The following is a 21635-nucleotide window of genomic DNA, read 5'->3' as shown; positions in this document are numbered from 1 at the left end:
GTCTAAACATGACATTTGGAGGCCTGCCCCTCAGTGACAGGAATCCCACAGAGGGTGTGATGTTATCTATTGGCAGCCTGCACAGGGATGCCCTGCTTTCCCCTGGATTCCTTGCAATAAACAATATTTCCTGTCTGCCATATTGATGCACATTTTGCTAATGGCATTTTGCTTAGTTCTAAGAATCATGCACAAAAGTTACACTGTTTCATGGGACATATCCTTTTTAAATTTCATACTTCTTGCTGTCTGTTTAACCAAAGGTTAAAGTTGAGAACCAGCATGACTTCCAAGACATTGCAAGTGTGGTAGCCATGGCCAAAACGTACGTCACAACGGAGACCTTCATCGATTCCAAATACGATATCCGAATCCAGAAAATTGGCAACAATTACAAAGCTTACATGTGAGTGACTTTGGGGTTGGGTTGGAGGGAATAAAGATATTGATGCCCAAAATATAGGCTTCATATATTATAAAAGTTCAAAATGCTTTAAATCATTTTCCATAGGTGTAGCCTTTGACTGCCCTGACCTGGATAGCCCAGGCTAGCCTGATCTCATCAGGTCTCAGAAGCTAAGCAGGGTTGACCCTGGCAAGTATTTGGATGGGAGAACTCCAAGGAATACCAGGGTTGTGAGGCAGAGGCAGGCAACGGCAAACCACCTGTGAATGACTCTTGCCTTGAAAACCCTACAGACTTGCCATAAGTCAGCTGTGACTTGACAACAAGTCTTGACTTGTGTACAATGGCATTCACTTCAGGGTGCGCATCTGCTTATGCTTCTCCTTCAGGCTCAAGCTTTGTGTAATACCACAAGCTCTCTTTTGCCGTCATTTCTTTATTTTGCTCAGTTAAGTGTTAAATCTTTCCTGACTGCTGGTTTTAGGACATTTCTAAAACTTGTTGATGCTCTCTAGTGGAAATAGTAACAGGAAAGCAGCCCCCTACCACAAGAGCTAAATACTTGACAATGATACACAACACAGCAATTGCTACTGCAGTGGGAATTATGAATGTCTGTTTGTGGGACTGAGGAAACTGAATGTTGATCCAGATATCAGTTTCTGAACAAAAAAAGGTATTGAGTCCAAATTCAATCATAAGCCACATGCAGGGTTGCTTCCACATGGAAATTTTGCTCTGGTTTTGTGACCAAGTGGAGATGGTTTCTCATCTCTCTTCTGTTCAGCTGTCACAAAACATTGTCCTGGTTTCATCTACTTCTGGGGCCTTCACCTGTTTTTCTTCCATTTTTGCTATGGCCTTTCCTGAAAGATCACAGAGTGGGTGGATGGGAGGGTTTCCAACCTCTACCCACATCTCCACCATTTGCCCCTCCTACTACTGGAAGAGAGAGCCAGCATGGCGTAGTGGTTAAGAACAGCAGACTCTGATCTGGAGAACCTGGTTCGATTTCCTGCTTCTCCACATGAAGCCTGCTGGGTGACCTTGGGCCAGTCACAGTTCTCTCAGAACTCTCTCAGCCTATGGAAAACCACCTCAGTACGTCTCTTGCCTTGAAAACACTAAGGGCTTGCCATAAGTCAGCTGTGACTTGACGGCACTTTACACACACGCACACACACACTACTGGTGTGTATCTGAAGAAGTGAGCTGTGGCTCACGAAAGCTCATACCCTACCAGAAAATATTTTTGTTAGTCTTTAAGGTGCTACTGGACTCTTGCCCTTTTTGACTACACACTACTGGAAGACTTCTTTCTTTTTTCTAGCTAGTTTTTTGCCATAGTGCATAACACAGTTGAACTTTGCTTTAGTATTATACACGAGGGAAATGGCAGGCAAGAGGGGATGACCAAGGAAAGTATGGGGAATCCCTCCATTGTGTAGATGATCCACTGTCACCGTGAATGCCTCTACATTTGCACCATCAGTGACTGCACAATGGAAAGCATCACGGTAAGGAAGAAGAAGAAGAGTTGGTTTTTATATGCCAACTTTCTCTACCACTTAAGGAAGAATCAAACCGGCTTACAATCACCTTCCCTTCCCCTCCCCACATCAGACACCCTGTGAGGTAGGTGGGGCTGAGAGAGCTCTAAGAGAGCTGTGACTAGCCCAGGGTCACCCAGCTGCATGTGTAGGAGTGGGGAATCAAACTCTATTCTCCAGATTAGCCTCTGCCACTCATGTGGAGGAGTGGGGAAGAAAACCCTATTGTCCAGATTAGAGTCCTCCGCTCCTAACCACTGCTCTTAACCACTATACCATGCTGGCTCTCCCAGGTAATCTCTTCGTGGGAACAGTTGAATACATTAACATTTTACTTAGCTGCTCAATAGGTAAAATAGTATTGCTTATTGAAAGACATTCCTTATTAATTTCTTTAATTTCTTATTAAATGAGCAAATGTAAGCTATGTTATACAGAACTCTTTGTTAGGCAGATTGGAAAGATACTTTATTAATAACTATCTTTAGAGTCGAGGAACAGGCAAATGCCTATATCTGTAGTCAGATATGGTAGATAATGGCCTGACTGGATCCAGAATACCAAAAGTGGAACTCTATTCATTGAGCAGAATTTTCCTGTATCCAGGGTTCAAGGAATTCCCAGAGACAGTGCTGAGGACAAAGATGGGGGACCTCCCTCCTTCACAAGCAGAAGTGTCCCTGAACTAAAGGAAAACAAGAATGGGATCTAACCCAAAATATATCGGTAGTTTATGTACCCATTCCCCAAGAGAAACTGGCCCAGTTAAAGGCATCATTTTAACTAGATTTTCTGGCTTTCAAACTAGCAACACTCAGTACTGTTGGTTAGGAGAGGGGAATGGAGAGAGATTGCATTTTTCAAATTCCCACTCTGCCATGGAAGCTTGCTGGGTGAAGTTTGGCCAGTCCAACAGGATGTGTAACCTGCCTAACAATGGTGAGGATAAAACTGAGAAAGGGAGAATGTTGTAAGACACCTTTGGTCTCAGGTGGGGAGAAAAGTGGAGTATAAATGAAGTAAAGAAATATTTTTTAAAAAAAATTCAAAAGAGAGAATTGCACGAAACATCTTACTTGGTGACTGAAGTTACCGTTCCAAAACATAGCAGATATCTGCCATTGCTGAAAGAACTGGTTGTCAGATATATAGCCTTCCTATAGCCATTTATAATGCCAGCTTCATTAAGAAAGCCATGACCCAAATCCTATAGAATTATTCTTCCAAGGGTAGGAAACATGATGTTTCTGAATTAAATTATTAATTATTACATGATTCCATTGAATTAAAATATTAATTTAACAGCAAATGGAAAATTAATTCTAAATCTTCGTTCCTAGCTCAGAGTTCAGGAGACCGAGTTTGCCAGCAGCATGACAGACATTAACATCTAAAGGAGACATATCCCTTAACAACTCCTGAAGAGCCATTGGAAGACTGTGGTGTGTCACTTTTAGAACCACTGACTTTAGGAAAACAGAGAAAGCTCTTTTTGGCACCAGGTTACAATGACAATAGAAAGCAAGATGAATGAAAGCCAGTATTTAACTTTTTAAAGCATTTCCCGTACATCACCCCCTTTTAAAATCCGTTCTAAAGTTCACTGATGTCTGTGGGAAGATTTCTTCTGTCTTTTCTGGCTTGAGGCCTCTCCTGTGCAGTTTAAATTCTGTACTACAGAGTGCAAGGTTAATTATTCCACAGACTTTTTGCAGACATTTCTACTGTACAAAGCCTAACATACCCAGAAGAGAGTTCATAAAGCCAAAACAAGAATACCCAGCCAACATTCCAATAGCGATGTAACTAAGAGGGAGTATTCCAGCCAGCACACAGGGGCAAGTTCCCATCTTACAGATAAAGCTGCACAATTACTGGGCCATCAGAAAATTAGGACAGCATAGGTCAGAAAGTATGCCCTGCCAACTTTGGCCCGCTTTCCTCATTTCCACTCCCATCCCTCTTTAACCTGGGGAAAACATTGCAGTGTTTGGGGAAATTAATTGTTCTCATGCGGCTTGTTTGTTTTTCCCAGGAGAACGTCAATCTCAGGAAACTGGAAAGCAAACACAGGTTCTGCCATGTTGGAGCAGATCGCCATGACTGAGAGGTAATGAATAGAAGGGATTACAGCCAAAAATGCAGTGGGGCGTTTGGTCAATCTGATAAGCACAGCCCCAGGGTGAAATGTATTGTCTGAAACACTCTGCAGTGCAGAGATTTTATTTATATCTTGCTCGCCTGTCTGGTGCAAGCAGCAGTTACCACTAGGGTTGCCAGCTCAGGGTTGGGGAATTCCTGGAGATTTGCCCTGGAGATTTGGGGGTGGAGCCTGAGGAGGGCAGGGTTTGGGGAGGGAAGGTAAGAGACTTCAGTGGGGTATAATGCCATGATAGAATCCACCTTCCAAAGCAGCCATTTTCTCCAGGTGAACTGATCTCTGTCACCTAGAGATCAGTTGCAATAGCAGGAAATCTCCAGGCCCCACCTGGTGGTTGGCAACCCTAGTTACCACAGGAAACTGGGGGGGATGTACCTTCCTACCCATCTCAGGACCCTGACAAGATGCTGTCTGTAGGTTACAGACCAGGGCAGGTGTCAGCATATCCTGAGGTGTGGCTAGGGTTGCCAACCTCCGGCAATAGGTGGTTGGCAACCCTATTACAAGTGATCTCCAGCCGATAGAGATCAGTATACCTGGCAATTGGACGCTATGGAGATCAGCCACTTTGGCAATTGGAGATCAGCCACTTTGGCAATTGGACGCTATGTCATTGAAGTCCCTCCCCAAACCCTGCCCTCCTCAGGCTCCGCCCCAGAAACCTCCCGCCAGTGACGAAGAGGGACCTGGCAACCCTATTCATGGGACTGTTACGAAGATAAAATGGAGGAGAGAAGAATGATGAAGGCCGCTTTGGGTCCTTATTGGGGAGAAAGGCAGGGTATAAATGAAGTAAATAAAATAAAAATAAAAATGGCAGATCTCTTCTGCAAGCTCCCACAAATATCTGGCTGGTCACTCTTAAATACAGAATGGTATACTACATTGACCTGATTTTTATTTCACATTTCTTCCAAAGAGCTCCAAATAGCCCCATAGCATTCCCTCCCCGTATTTTATCCTCACAACAACATAGGCTTGCCATCCCCCCCCTCCCAGTGGGGGCAGGGGATCACCAGCCCCTACACTCATTTCACCTGAATAGTAACTGGAGATTTTTAAAAAATTTTAATGGCTATTGGGCTGACGGTGTGATGTTCCTTCCAAGGAAAACCCTAAAGTGACTGCTGGCCTAGGAGCCAGCATGGTGTAGTGGTTAAGAGCAATGGTTTGGAGCAGTGGACTCTGAACTGGAGAACCGTGTTTGATTCTCCACTTCTCCACATGAGTAGTGGACGCTAATCTGGTGAACCCAGTTGGTTTCCCCACTGCTCCACGTGAAGCCAGCTGGGTGACCTTGGCCTAGTCACAGCTACCTTAGAGCTCTCTCTGCCCCACCTACCTCACAGGGTGTCTGTTGTGGGGAAGGGAAGGGAAGTTGATTGTAAGCCACTTTGATTCTTCCTTAAGTGGTAGAGAAAGTCAGCATATAAAAGCCAAGGGCGAAAACGCATGGTCGCTTTAGCCTCCTTTATTCCCTGTTTGAGCTAGGATTCAGCCAGGATCGAACGCACGTTCGGCAAAACGCATGCGATCGATCCTGGCTGAATCCTGGCTCAAACAGGGAATAAAGGAGGCTAAAGCAACCATGTGTGTTCGCCACAGCTCTTCTTCTTCTTCAAGGAATTGCCAGAAACTATATGGTTTTCTCAAGGAGTTTCTGGCAATTCCTACAGAGCTGTGATGTGACTTCCGGGTTTACTCAGAAATGACATCACACTTTTACCCCCCAAAACCCATGCCTCCTGAATGAAGGTGATTGGAATGAAGGTGACTGGAATGAGGCAACCCATGGCTAGTCAGGATTTGAACCCAGGTCTCCTGGGTCCAAATCCAGCACTCTAGCAACATTGGCTCTTTCTACTTACTAGATGAAGCTGTGATAGGATCTACTATAGTTTGTCTTATTCTCTTAAGAAAATCAGCAGGTGAAGCCTCTCCTAGCATGTGGGTCAGGCCTATATCCCATTTGTGGCTCACCCAGCCAAACATCAAGGGCTTCAGGTTCTAAATGGTGGGTCAGTAGGGTTGCCAACTGCCAGGTAGTAGCAGGAGATCTCCTGCTAATTCAACTGATCTCCAGTCAATAGAGACCAGATCACCTGGAGACAAATGGCCACTTTGGCAATTGAACTCTATGGCATTGAAGTCCCTCCCCTCCCCAAACCCCTCCCTCTTCAGGCTCCGCCCCCAAAATCTCCCGCCGGTTGAGAAGAGGGACCTGGCAACTCTATGGGTCAGGTTTTTCTTAAGCACTCTTGACATTAAAAACTCTACACATAAAATATCCTCGCTTGTAGAGGAGAGGGCTACACTAAATCTTTCTGCTTTGATATGCTAGTGTACTATAGTATACTGGAGAAGAAAAGTATGTTCAGATTGAACACAATTAGGTCACTTCCAGAGCAGTCTCATTGGTCTAAACATCTTATATCTGTCTTTACATACAGATGCTTATAACCCCTTCAATATATACATTCAGGATCACTGGGTGATGAGATTTAGAGATCATCTGACAGAACTGACGTAACACTGGGCATTGATGAATGACTGTGCGAGGGTCATATTTAATATCAAGAAAGTCATCTGAATACTGTATATATGGGGGCCTTCCATGCATTCCAACTTCTTATGAACGTCTGGAAAGTGTGGTGGCTGTTACGTTCATTGGGAAGTTAAGAATTCTGATTTTTTTGAACAGGTGTCTTGCTTGATTCTGACTGTGGAATATTCAGATCATTGCATGTGATTTCTCCAGGTATCGACTCTGGGCCGACTGTGTTGCAGAGATGTTTGGTGGCCTTGACATTTGTGCAGTCAAAGCTGTCCACAGCAAGGATGGGAAGGACTATATCATTGAGGTAAAAGGCTGAGTGGAATGTAAATATACTTCATTCAAGGGATATGCAGCAAGACGTTTGTTTTATATACACGCAGGCATTCCAGTGCCTGGCCAGTGAGTCTCCTTCATATATTCCGCCTCACAGGCAATTCATATTAGCTTGTTAGAAGGGCAGAATATGGGAAGGTGTGCCTTGAGAATAATAAGAAGTAATCTCACACATGTGATTGGCCAGTCTCTCCAAAAAGGGTTGGTCAAATACACGATTGCAAAGGGGTAGCCATGTTAGTCTGTCACAGCGGAATAAAACAAAGGTTCAGCAGCACTAAAACATTTATTTCAATATGACCTTTCATGAGTCATCGTTCACTTCTTCAGAAGGGGACTCATACTGGGAATTTTTTTCTTATGGGAAGATTACGGTGGGGGGAATTGAAGCTGAAGGGTTTGGTGTGAATTCTGTCATGAATTTTTCAAGTATAAATTCTCAGTGGAAGGGGGAAAGGGAGAAGTTGAGGTGGAAAGGTTAGGTGTGAGTGGCTTTCTTCAAATGCATGCCTGAGAAGCATCTCTGTTCCCTAGTAACAAACATATTTAATTATTTACGTTATTTATGAGAGCCAGCATGATGTACTGGTTTAGAGCAGCGGACTCAAATCTGGAGAACTGGGTTCAATTCCCCACTCCCCCACATAAAGCCTGCTGGGTATCCTTGGGCCAGTCACAACTCTCTCAGCCCACGCAGAGGCAGGCAATGGCAAACCACCGCCTGGAAACCCTATGCGGTTGCCATAAGTCAGCTGTGACTTGATGGCACACATTATTTATAGTCCACCTTTCTCACCGGGACATCTTCCAGCACTTCTTTCCATGCATCTTAGGTCATGTAGGAGTCTCCCGTAAGTGGTAGAGAAACGTCAGCATATAAAAACTAACTCTTCTTCTTAAAAAGCCTTGAGGAGCAGATGCCTGTAAAAGTTGGCAGCCGTACCGTGTTTATGATTTGCAAATGGAGGGAAATTCCCACCTCAAAGGAAAAACTATTGTGTTTTAATCTGCCTCATCTTTTGCTACACACCCTGGCCACAGATGAAATTATTGTTGAACTCTCCTGAGGCAGACTTTGGGGAGAGCATCCACAGGTGCATTCGATCCTAGGTTCTCATTTGTCCTACGACCTCTAAAATAAAACCTGTAAGATCTTTAATCAGAGCCATCACTTACTGCCATCACTTACCCAGTGATGTTGGTGGGTGGCATGAATGACAGAGCGTAGTATCCCGGGGGCACATAGACTGGGGCAAGAAAACTAGCTTTTTGAAGTAAGGCTTACCATGCTGGGGGGAGTCTAGTTTGTGGGCGTGGGGTCAACTGGAGAGGGGTGAACATCCGAAATGCCAGCAAAAGGGGGTGGGAATCAAAGCTGAAATTTAAGATCTACTCAGTGGGAGGGAGAAGGAAATTAGGGCAAGTGAGCCGAAAGATGAGCAAGTGTCCTTGGTTACCACACGAGGATGCTGGAATGGAGACTTGATGTCTGACCTGTTGTAAACTCCACCAACGCAGGGAGATGAGCAAAGCCGGCCTACAGCTACATTCAGGGCCACTGACACTTCGAAACAGCGGCATGTGGGAAAGCACTCCCACCCACAGAGCTCAGAGAAGCTGATGAGAACCACATGAGCCCTGCGGTCATGGCACATTCTTGCGCTGTGCAAGTATCCTGCAGGAATCTGTGACAGGTCAAAGGTCGTGTGAGACAAGTGTGCTGCCAGGAAGGAAACGATGTTGGTTTTAGCCCGATCTTTTCTCGTTCCCCTCTTTCTCTTCCTGCAGACCATTCCAGAGCAGCTTCTGGTAATGTTGCAACTGGGCACTTTTAGTGGGTGTCTGCCTATCAGTGCACAAGTGAGTAGAGGATGGGGGGAGAGGTTTCTGCCCCTTTGTTAACCATTGCTCCTTTGATGCACAAAGTTAACAGCTGAGTGATCAGAAATGGATCCATGGGTGCCTGCTCCTGGAAAAATACCTGAGCACCCTTAGCTATTTAATCATGAGATCATAGAGTTGGAAGGTATCACCAGGGTCATCTAGTCCAACCCCCTGCACAATGAAGGAAATTCACAAATACCTTCCCCCACACACACCCAGTGACACCTACTCCATGCCCAGAAGATGGCCAAGGTCCCCTCCCTCTCGTCATCTGCTTAAGGTCATAGAATCAGCATTGCTGACAGATGGCCATCTAGCCTCTGCTTAAAAACCTCCAGGGAAGGAGATCTTACCACCCCCCGAGGAAGCATTTTCCACTGAGGAACTGCTCTGTTAGAAGATTCTTCCTAATATCTAGATGGAAACTCTTTTGATTTAATTTCAACCCACTGGTTCTGGTCCGACCTTCTGGGGCAACAGAAAACAACTCGGCACCCTCTTCTATATGACAGCTCTTCAAGTACTTCAAGATGGTTATCAAATCACCTCTCTGACTTCTCAGATAATTTAGCCCATGTGATTATTACTCGCAAACACCAATAATGGAATCAAGGCAGTTTCGCAGCTGAACATTGGGTTCAGAGAAGGGGAGGATGCCAGGGACCCTACTGGCAGCTGAAGCGTCCTGACCTTGAACCTGCTTTATAAGACCCAAAACTACACACGGAAATACAATTGCCTTTTTGTGCTGTGCAGAATTGCATGACTATAACTTCACCACAATATCCTGAATTCAACTTATGGGGGCTGAGAGAGCAGCGGTCTTCCTCTGGAACCCAGAGCAAAAACATGTAAGAGTTTGAATTTTCCCAGAAGCCTGGAGAAAAGATGTCCTGCCCCTTTCAGGGGCAGTCGTCCTATGTTATTTTACTTATTGAGGTTATTTACCTCCATGCTATGAAAAGCATCAACTGCCCATTTCCACATCTTCAGCCTCTGTTAAAGGGCCAGGATTTTTGTTCTCCATGTTGTTGCCAGCTTTTAAGCTGATCCCTCTAGCTTCCCTTTAATTGTGAGTGCTTTCACACATACTGAATAATGCACTTTCAATCCACTTTAACGATGTTCACAAATGGATTTTGCCATTTCACACAGTAAAATCCAGTTACAAAGTGCATTGAAAGTGGATTGAAAGTTCATTATTTGGCATGTGTGAAAGAGCCCAATGCTAGGTGTGCAAGCAATTCTCAGGTAATGTTGATTGCCTTCATGCCATGAAAAGCTTCAGCTGCCTATTTCCACCTCTATTAAGGGGATAAGATATTTTTCCTATCCAGATGGCAACTTTAGTCTTAGTGGGAAGGGACTGGTAAAGCTTTTCATAGTGCAAAGTTAAATCACAGAGTCACAGAATGGTGTAGTGGTTAAGAGCGGTGGGTTGGAGCGGTGGACTCTGATCTGGAGAACCGGGTTTGATTCCCCACTCCTCCACATGAACAGCGGAGGCTAATCTGGTGAACTGGATTTGTTTCCCCACTCCTACACACTAAGCCAGCTGGGTTACCTTGGGCTAGTCACACTCTCTCAGCCCCACCTACCTTACAGGGTGTCTGTTGTGGGGAGGGGAAGGGAAGGTGACTGTAAGCCGGTTTGATTCTGCCTTAAGTGGGAGAGAAAGTTGGCATATAAAAACCAACTCTTCTTCTGGTCATTATTTGTAGATCAAAATGATATTAAAAGGACAGCGAAAGGGACCAGTTTAAAAGTTGGCAACCCTGCCAGGTATTAACCCCCGTCTGAATGTTTGCTGCTTTTATTGATGATACTTCTGAGCAATATGAATGTTAATTCTGTCCTTTTAAGCAGGAGACCTCTGTTCTTATGGGTTCCAGTCACCCTGGAGGACACACAATTGTCAATGGGAAGTGACCTGCCCAACCGGGGTGATAAGAACCCACAGGAACAAAGGCCTCCTGCTTGAGGGGTCTGAAATCCATTTTGTTCAAAGATGGAGACTGTAACGAAGGCAATCCAGGGCTCAAAATGTACTGGATTAACAAAGAACACCTTGTATATTTTGTTCATTATAACAAATTATCTATTAGTAATCCAATATCTGTAGTAACATTGTTTCTACAAATCCAAGATCTATTTTATTCTGGCCCTGCCTTAAGGCCTTACCTATATTTTATGTTTTCCTCCCCATTAGTACATGGAGCTTCAAAAATGAAAGCAAATAGCCCCTCCCCCCAGGCCATGTCTGGTCTGGAAAATGGTGCAGGAGGAAGACGTAGGGGCCCCTCTCCGTGCGGTCCTGATCTGAATGGGGCCCTTGTGCTTAGGCATTGAATTCTGAACATGGAATTTGCAACATATGTCTGATTGCCAGGATTTGGGCAGGAAGTCAGGCCCTTAGAGAGAGACCTTCAGGAGGACAAACATCACAACCTGAGAAGCGCCCAAGTAAAGCAGGAAGTTCTGGGTGTGGAATGTGTTGCTTGAAGTGGGATGGTCAAAGGAGATGAGATTATATCTGCCCTAAAGGAAAGCAACATTCAAACCTAAGGTACTTGTCAGTTCCCTAAAGCCCTGTGAGATGATTTCAATAACAATTTTATCTGTGGCCAGGGTGTGCAGTGAGCAGGTTATTGAAATGCAAATCAATTTTTGTTTGACACTGGCATCTCTATCTGTTTGCAAATCATAAACCCAGTCGAGTTGCCAATTTGTGCTGGCATCTGCTTCTCAGCCTTGGAAAACGGCTTGAACTGCAGATGTTATTGGATGGTAATGCTCAATGCCATGGGAATTTTCACCTGCTGATTTCTGCTTGTCAGCTGCTCTTAAAGACCGCCCCTGGAGTACTGTGTGCAATTCTGACGGCTTCACTTCAAAAAGGGATGTGGGCAGGAAGCAGGTGCAGAGGAGAGCGACGAGGATGATCACAGGCCTGGAAACAAAGCCCTATGAGGAAAGGCTGAGGGACTTGGGAATGTTCAGTCTGGAAAAGAGGAGACTGAGGGGGGACATGGCTCTCTCTAAGTATTTGAAAGGCTGTCACTTAGAGGAGGGCAAGGAGCTGTTCGTGTTGGCAGCAGAGAATAGGACTCGCAAATTACAGGCAGAAAGATACCTGCTGGACATAATGAAAAAGTTTTTTACAGTAAGAGTAGTTTGGCAGTGGAATCAGCTGCCTAGGGAGATGGTGAGTTCCCCCTCTCTGGCAGTCTTCAAGCAGAGGCTGGACGAACACTTGTCAGGGATGCTCTAGGCTGATCCTGCAGTAAGCAGGGGGTTGGACTAGATGGCCTGTGTGGCCCCTTCCAACTCTATGATTCAATGAAAGGGCACAGGACAGGCAACTCTAGAACCCAGTAACAATGCTTGTCTAGCTACTGTTTGGGCTCCACCAGCCTCCCAAAGCTTTGGCATAGCGCTCTGAATAGAAGCTGATTTGTCCTGTTGCCGCTGTCTCCACCATCCATTTGATGAGATTAATCAGTTCTCCGTTTCCTTCCTGTCAGCCCACGCTAAGCACATGAAATTAGCAACAAGTTGAGTCGTCGCATCTCATGGTGATGCAGGAGTGGCAAAGATGCTTGCAGACAGGGCTGGAGGGTTTTCCAGACTCTTTCTTTTGCCCTTCTCCCTCTGAGATACCTTATCAGGAGAAAGCAGCCATGGCTGGAGACAGCCACTGACCTTGCACAGCTGTGAAGGCTACATCCGCTTGGTCCATCAGCCTCTGTTTGCTCTCAGCATTTACAGGGAACTCTAGTTCCCAGGGACGGAGAAAGAGCTTCCTGCCGTACATGTGCCGACTTTGCGTTTAGTTTCACATCTTTATCTCAGCCTTGCAAGGTCAGGTTTTGTTTCGTTCAAGACAAATACAAAATAATTCCAGTGGGCTAAATGCTTTTGCGCCACAGTCGAAATCAGAGAAGTTGCTTCCATCCTGGGTAGCTCTCTGGCCTTATTCACCATTCTCCTGGTCCATTAGTGAAATACCCTCTAAATGTTGAGAGTATTCAACATCTCCAGCATGGCCTAGTTTGCCGGTTTATTTTTATTTATTTTAGTTTTTAAAAAAGTACCTGTGTTTTCCCCAAAGCTCAAAGTCCATTAATCCAAGGACAAATGAATATAAAGTACCATCTAATACGCAGTCGTTTAAAACATAAATGAAAGTGTCCAGGCCTACATTTAAGGACAAACCCTACAAAATAAAAACTGGCTGCCACCCTAAGGACACTTTTCTGATAATAAGTCCCACTGAGGAAAATGGAACTTACTTCTGAATAGACCTCCTTCTCTCTATCATTAGCATGACCTCCTTATGTACTTCTAGGGTTGCCAGGCGCTCCCAAGTTACCAGCGGTGGGGGGTGGGGGTGGGAGGGGGTAAAGTTGCCAGCTTCAGGTTGGGAAACTCTTGGAAATTTGGGGGTGAAGCCTGGGGAGGAAAGGGACCTCGGTGGGGTACAATGCCTTAGAGTCCACCCTCCAAAGAATCCATTTTCTGCAGGGGAACTGATCTCTGTAGCCTGGAGATCAGTTGTAATTCCGGGAGATCCCCAGGCCCCACCTGGAGGCTGGCATCCCTATGTACTTCCTCCAGGAGAGAGCTCCACAAAGCAGGGACTGCAAAGGAGAAAGCAGGAGCTCTATATGAATCTGTCATACAATAAGTAAGGCCTACTGGGAAGAAAGGATCTGGGCTATAGGCTTAGACGGGGATAGGTGGCCCTTCATGAGTTGGAGCTTCAAATTTTTAAATAAGCCAATAGGGGAGAGGGCAGAGAAATTGGCCGCTCATGTCACAGTGGCCTTTTATTGTGCACTGAGAAATCCTATTCCCTACTTAGTGTTCTCAGGGGTGGGCTTTTAAGGGGATCTCTTGTGGATGAAAAGTTCCCTGGTATCTTCCCCTCACTTTCAGCTTTCTGGCCATACCTCTTCCTCTAGCCTTGCCAGCTCCAGCCTGGGAAGTTCCTGGAGATTTGGGAGAGGGAATTTACCCAGAATGTATCATATACCATAGAGCTTGGCCTCTGAAGCGGCCATTTTTTCCGGGGGGACTGATCTTTGCATAGTCTGTTTTTACAACCCAGGCACTTTGTTATGCTGATCCTCTCTCAATGTGCTAGGGCTGCCAGCCAGGGGAGTTAGAGGGCACAGACATGAGGGGCACCATCAAGCAACAGAACCCATAGAGCAGGGGTGGGGAACCTTTTTCCTGCCAAGGGCCATTTGCACATTTATAACATCATTCAGGGACCATACCAGGTGTAGATCTCCCAGAGGGGAGGGGGGAGAGGTTAGGGTTGCCAGGTCTCCAGCCACCACCTGGAGTTTGGCAACCCTAGGAGAGGCTATGCAGAGGAGGGAGGGAAGGAAGGAAGGAAAGAGAGGGAGAAAGGCTTCCCCCCACACACATGCATTCCTGGCTTTCCCCCCTCCACACACACACGTGCACTCAACGGGCTGAGCAAGCAGCCCGGTGATCAGGGGAAGCCTTCCCAGCTTCCCACACACACACGTGTGGCCCTACGGCAGCAGCTTCCGCAGGAGAGTCTGTGGGCCGCACCAAATGATGTTGCGGGCCTTAAACGGCCCATGGGCCGGAGGTTCCCCACCCCTGCCATAGAGTTTCGTTATTCCAGAGCAGACATAAGTTCCAGATTTTCCCCAGAAGTGACGCTATACTGTTGCCCAACAGTGATTTTTTTAAACATTTTCTCCCGCTAGCCTCAGAAGTGGTGGTGGGAAACCAGATCCTGGTGTGGGAGATTCCCCCACTGGGAAATGGCAAGCCTGCAGTGTGTACTCTAAGCTCATTGTGTTTGGTTAGATAGTACCAATGGAGGACTCCAATATAGCACTCCAAAATTTTCCTTTGCAGTCCTGCAATGCTTGCCCACCCAGCAAAGAATAAAGTAGCCAGTGCTGAACTGTCCAAGGACTGTAAGGATTCCATTTGGTTCAGTAGGACTTACTCCCTAGAAAATGTGCTTATGGTTGCAGCTTTCCATCAGTGGAGCTCTTTCATTTAGTATACAAACCAGTGGTGGTAGAAAGGGCTGACAACTCACAGCTGACTTATGGTGATCCTTGGTAGGGTTTTCAAGGCAAGAGTCGTTCAGAGGTGGTTGCCTGCCTCTGCATAGTGACCCTGGTATTCCTTAGAATCATAGAATTGGAAAGGACCACCAGGGTCATCTAGTCCAACTCTCTGCACAATGCAGGAAATTCACAACTACCAGCATGGTGTAGTGGTAAAGAGCTCTGGGTTGGAGCAGTGGAGTCTGATCTGGAGAACCGGGTTTGATTCCCCACTCCTCCACATGAGCAACGGAGGCTAATCTGGTGAACTGGATTGGTTTCCCCACTCCTACACTTGAAGCCAGCTGGGTGACTTTGGGCAAGTCACACTCTCTCACCCCACCTACCTCACAGGGTGTCTGTCATGGGGAGGGGAAGGGAAGGTGATTGTAAGCCGGTTTGATTCTCCCTTAAGTGGCAGAGAAAGTTGGCATATAAAAACCAACCTCCTCCTTCTTCTTCTTCGACTCCATGGCCAGAAGATGGCCAAGATGTCCTCCCTCTCATGAACTTCCTAAGGTCATAGAATCAGCACTGCTTACCTTGGTGGTCTCCCTTCCAAACATTAGCCAGGGCCAACCCTGCTTAGCATCCAAGATCTGATGAGATGATCAGGCTAGCCTGGACTATCCAGGTCAAGATAGTATACAAACTACTCTTGTTTAATTAAACACCTCCTGAACTGGTTTCCTCCCAGCATTTCTTTAATTACTACATTCCCCTGAACTCAAATCTCAACCATTTCCCCATTCTTTAAAGAAAATCTTTTCATTAGTGCAGTGGTGTGTCTTCAAGAATGAGAAATATTTTCACTCCTACTGAGCTGCACTTTCCTGCCTCCAACCCTTTCCATCCCCTCAGCCTGTGCTGAGCACAGACATTACTTCTTCTTCCTCCTCCTGCCCCCTCCCCTAGTTCTTCTCAGTGTCTGAGCTGCTGCTGCTCTCCAGAAGAGCCTCAGGTTGACTAGAGCAGGGATGCCCACGCAGGGCCCGAGCATCCGCTAGGCAAACCTAGGCGACCACCTAGGGTGCCAGACTTTGAGGGGTGTCACAAAGGTGAGAGGATCCTCATCTACTGGCTTGAAGGGAAGCTTGACATTAACTATCATCTCCATATCTATTTAGCTGTCATGATGGAACATGGTGGGCCATTTTCTTGCATTGCTCATTTTGAACACCCAGTAAGTAATACGCGCATTCCAGTCAACTCACTTGTCTCTCATAATTTGCCTTTTTTGTTGTTGTCAAGTCACAGCTGACTTATGGCAAGCATGTAGGGTTTTCAAGACAAAAGACATTCAGAGATGGTTTTCCATTGCTTGTCCCTGTGTCACCCTGGTATTCCTTGGAGGTCTCCCATCCAAATACTAGCTATGATCAGGTCTGAGAGAGTGCGACTGGCCCCAGGTCACCCAGAAAGCTTACACTGCGTGTGTGGGGATTCAAACCTGGTTTTCCCAAGTCCTAGTCCGACACCTTAACTACCACACCATGCTGGCTCTCTAATAGTTTGGCTAGGGCACCAAAAACATTGGGCTGCCCCAGCCTCCAGCGGGTAGCTGTGCCAACGGCTCTCATGCTAAGCATCACCTGCCAGTGTGAGATGGGTCTAATGCAAGTTAGGATTGCTTCTCACCAACTCCTGAAGCCAGGCAGGGTTGGCAGAGGCAGCGTCTAGTAATGGGAGCAAGGGACCAGCAGTGTGCAAATACAGCTCTGGAAATATGCCCTCAACCTCACCCCACCCCCAAAAAACCCCACTGAAGGTGATCAGAATTCTCCTTTTCTTCTTTGCAAGATGGTTGTGCGGATGGATGAGATGTGGATGATTACAGGGCAGTTCACTCTCAATAAGTGTCACAGACATGATGAATAGTAGTATCTAAGTTAAACTGGTGTTACTTCACAATTTGGGAGTATAATGGCTCCATCTACTGGTCAGTACCAGTCTATAACATTAATTGGAAATAACAGAATAATGTGACTTTTCCATGATAAACTAAAAGGTGGTTTATGTTGAGGTAGCGGGCAAAGAGGATGGCACGAAGCTCAAGATAACTCAATCAGCTGAACTCAAGAACAGTTCCAGTCTGCATTGTAAGCACCTGTTCATTTTGCTAACAAACAATGGCGTTTTCTGCAAAGCTTGTGACTTTGAATTGTTGGCATAAAAATTAAGATTTTATTAAATACTAACTAGTGGCAATTTGTCTGCCATGACTAAACTGAAGCTATTCTATCACATTTTGGTCACATTATGAGAAGGCAAGAGTCACTAGAAAAGATCTTCATGCTAGGAACAGTTGAGGGCAGCAGGAAAAGACCCAATAAGAGATGGATTGACTCAGTAAAGGAAGCCACAGCTCTCAGTTTGCAAGATCTGAGCAAGGCTGTCAAAGACAGGATATTTTGGAGGACTTTGATTCATAGGGTCGTCATGAGTTGGAAGCAACTTGATGGCACTTAACACACACACACATTAGTTACAAGCAGCAACTTCCCATGATAGATCTAAGCCATCACATTTTCCCCCTTCTTGCAGAAGCTTAAAGTGGCATTCATTGTACACTCCTCCCCCATTTTACCAGGACAACAAACTTGTAATGTAGATTAGGCTGAGAGAGAAACTGGCCCAAGGACACCCAGTGAGCTTCACAGGCAAATGGGGATGTGAATCCCAGGTCTTCCCAGCCCTGCTCCGACACTCTACTGTGCTCCACCTGATCTATAGAGAACCTGGTGAAAGAGTTAGACACCTCCCTGGGTGGCCTGGGGGGGGGGCAAACCCCCTATTGGGGCCACAAGAACCCAGACCAACACAAAGAGAGGGGTAGATGCAAGATGGAGGTGCAGTACCAAAGATCCATTTATACCTAGTGGTTCACCAACTGCTTTCATGGTCGCTACCCCAAAAGGGGTCACCATAAGTCGGCTGCAACTTGAAGACATTTTATACACACATTTCATACTACAAACAAATTTAGGGATGTGTATTTGGATATATATATGCAGTCCAAATATACTGGATTAGCCGTGAATATCAGCAGCCCGCGTTTGAAGCTCCCAGAACTGTTTCTTCTCTTCCCCCCCGCCCCCGTGTGTCTGTGTCTTCCCAGGCTCGGTATCAGTTTGCCATGTTGGTTTCACTTTGATGCTGTCCTTTTAAAACAGTTGTGCTGCATTCTTTGCACAAGTTGGTTGATGTGGGGGTTTGCAGTAGATTCTTGGGTTTGACATTGGTACAGATTCTCTGATTTTACATTTGTTAGGCTTGCAACAGTGTTCCTATTCTATTTGGCTTGAATGATTCTCTGGTTCGACATTGAGTTGGGTTTGCCAGTTGTACTTTTGTGGTGTTAGGCTTTCCTCATTGTCCCGCACTTCTACTGGGATTCCCTGGTTGTGCGATAGTTCTTTAGGCTTGTTGGTTCTGTCTGCTTTGAGAGGCTTGCAGGCCAGGGGTTGCTTTGCTTGCTTTTGTGTCTCTGGCTATGTTTTGCCCTGGAGAAAGCATGGAATCTCTCCCCCCCCCCCCCCGACCACCACCCCAGTAAGCAATGGAGGGTGGCTGGGGGCAGTGTAATAAATGGCCACTAGAGGGAGCAAAACATGTTCAGAAAAGGGGAAAACGGCTAAATAGGGGCACACCAACAATAAAGATAAAGAGTGCAGAAAATCCCAGGCAATAATGGAGCTGAATAATATCAGAATCCCCCCCCCCCCCAATACAGATACCAAACCTGGAAAACTGGGAATACTGATATTTTTCAGCTCCCTGATATCTAGATCTGAAAAATACCAATTGTTTCTAAGGTGCACATCCATAAACTGATTTTAGCACAGCAGCAAGATTTGAAGGCCTACTCATCAATATATTCAAGATTAAAAATGTCAAAGGGATTTGAAGAGCGGTTGTTGAGTCTACTTTTTATGCCTCGACCTTTATGTATTTAAAATAGTTATACCACACCTTATCTCTTTTAAAGCAAGGTGGTTAACAAAGCAACAAGCTGCAAACAAAATACAATATACAATAGTGACTTTATGAACACACACACAGAGACTTGTTTTCTGTTTCCTTTCAAATAAATGGCTAGCCCATAGGATGTTTGCGTAAAACATCTCAGGTGTACCGACTTCGAATATAGGTGCTCCTGAAGAATAATCATTTGCAGCCTGAAACCAAAAGGCGAGGGGGTGGGCTGCTTCTTTTGCCCTCCCCATATAGTGCCTTTACATAAATGGGGCAGTTGTCCCCTTGTTAACACACATTTCCCCTCCAGCACCACCGGTTTGCAGTGAATGACTCTCCACTGAAGATCATTGCTGTAGCAGGAATTCCTGGATTTCGAGATAGGGGCTGTGGCTCGGTGGAGGAACTTCTGTCTGTCATGCAGAAAGTCTCAGGTTCAATCCCTGGCACCTCCAGCTAAAGGAATCACCTAAAAGAACCACTGTATGAACATATCAAGATGTGTGTGTGCGCGCTAGGATTTAGTCAGTGCACACATGTGACCACATACAGGGTCTCTGCCTGAGACCCTGGAGAGCCACTGCCAGTCTGAGTAGACAACACTGACCCTAATGGACCAATGGTCTGATTCAGTATAAGGCAGCTTCATGTTTGTACCTGCAGCATACAAGTGGGACCTTTAAATGAGACAGGGCATAAAGTGAGACACATGCAGACAGTGTGAACTAATTGTGCTATTTACCATTAAAACCCAACCATGGCAGACATGCTTTCTTAGCCAGTGAGTGTTTTTTTAAGGGCAACATTGTAGTGCAGCTCAGCTACTTGACATATTAAAGACATAAGATACTCATATGTCTTGAGACTATCATGCAAGTTCCAGCTAAGCACTATTACATATTAGCACTGACTGATGATATAGCCTAAGTAAGGCAATCTGGCTGCCATTAACATTAAAGTCTCATGTAATCTCTCTGTCCAGGTGATGGACAGCTCAATGCCCCTGATAGGGGAGCACGTGGAAGAAGACAGGCAGCTAATTGCAGATCTGGTGGTCTCCAGAATGACTCAGATGGTCCTGACCGTGGGATCTTCTCCTTCACCTCTGAGGCCTTGGGTAAGAAAAAAAGGAAGCTTCCAAGAAAGCCAGTGTGTTCTGACAGTCCTAGCAGGAGCCTGAATGTCCCAAGTCACATCTAAATGCATGGAGTATTCCCATGCTGTCAGAAAGCAAAACAGCATACTGCAAAACTGACTGTGAAACTATAGTTACTATAAATTCCATGCTGGTGTTTTGTTTTTTAAATTATTCAATGTATACCCTGCCCTTTCCCTGCAAACCCTTATAAGATTGACAAAGCACATTGGAAACTATGGACAGCAATGCATGGGCCAAAATTTTCCCCAGGTATGCTCTTCCTTACACACAGGAGCCAGTGTAAAGGGCAGGAGCAGAAGCTCTGGACTGAATCTGGCTTCCCTCAGTATTTGCATGCCTGCTGTGCTAGAGATCAGTTGTGTACATTTTGCAAGGCAGTTGACATTAACTCGAAGGATTTTTTTCTCCCTAAAGGCAGCCTGATCTTAACTGCATTACTAGCTTTATTTACAAAACTTCCAATTTTTCATCAGGCATCATCCCCGATTGCAGACAATAAGCTGTCGCAGACAACAGTACGTAATGCTAATGCACTTGCTGTAGTTGCAATATCCTCTGCAATACGGTGATCTTTTGTTTTTAACCTCAGCCTCAGCAGGTGTCCGTGAAATTACAGATGCAGCCTCTGCCAGGCCCTCAACTTGGACAGCTTTCCCAACCCCGACCACCTCCTCAAGGTACCAATTAACACTTCCAAACAATAAAGGGTGGGAAACAGCTTCGATATCATCTGTAAATAATATGGTATTAGAAACAGCGTATTTTTGCTTTACATGGAACCACAGTCACACATAACCGCAGCACCTGTTTTGCCCGTGGGGAGGTGGGCTTTTAACAAGCCCCACAGAGTCAGGACAGGAAATGGGTGCCAAGGGAACTGGGGCAAGGGAAATCACTGCCACATGGGCAGAACCAGGAAAGTCCAAACTTTCCTATCCACACAGCAGCTATCCTGGCTTCGCTGTGATCTTTCCCAAAACTACACAGTAAAGCAGGTTGGGAAAAGATTGAGAAAAGCCAGTGAAAACCCAGAAGGGCATGAATGTACTACAGTGCTGTGGGGAAACGGGGGGTGGGGGGAGACCTGGTTTCCATAAGCAATAAGTGTGTGGCATAAAGCCATGTGGAAAAGGTTCCAAACTCTTAAAGTAGGGAAGAGAAAGAGCCAAAAAGTATATTTGGAAGCAAAAAAGCTTGTTTTATTTGAATAAAGACATTTGAACAACATATTAATTAAAAAAAACCTGAAATGACAGATAGAGGGTATGTGAAATGGATGATGATATAGATTTTAAAAAAATTAGAAAGCAGCAAGAAGTAAATGATTGTATAATACTCCATGCTGTTAAATTGCACAATTTATAGATGAGCTTGAAAATGAGATTTTAAAAAGTTTTCATATTGAGTTCCCGAGGGAGTCGAGAGCAAATAGTGTTGCTTCCATTGGAAGCTACTCCAGCTTCATAGCATTCAGTAATTGTTTGTGTATGACGTTGTGTTTTGTAATTC

At 45.5% G+C, this 21635-nt stretch overlaps 1 protein-coding gene across 1 annotated transcript in view; it reads left to right on the top strand.

Moving 5' to 3' along the window:
- The window catches only part of SYN3 (synapsin III), a 222028-nt gene that overhangs the window by 195497 nt on the left and 4896 nt on the right, over positions 1-21635 (top strand). Inside the window, exons 7-11 of the mRNA XM_056847571.1 lie at positions 264-406; positions 3992-4066; positions 6876-6978; positions 19950-20084; positions 20716-20803. Coding sequence (XP_056703549.1) covers positions 264-406; positions 3992-4066; positions 6876-6978; positions 19950-20084; positions 20716-20803 — 544 coding nt within the window. The remainder of the gene's footprint in view (positions 1-263; positions 407-3991; positions 4067-6875; positions 6979-19949; positions 20085-20715; positions 20804-21635) is intronic.

This window comes from Euleptes europaea, chromosome 3, assembly GCF_029931775.1.
Source record: "Euleptes europaea isolate rEulEur1 chromosome 3, rEulEur1.hap1, whole genome shotgun sequence".
Taxonomy (NCBI): Eukaryota; Metazoa; Chordata; class Lepidosauria; order Squamata; family Sphaerodactylidae; genus Euleptes; species Euleptes europaea.
This window is presented reverse-complemented; position numbering and strand designations above follow the sequence as displayed.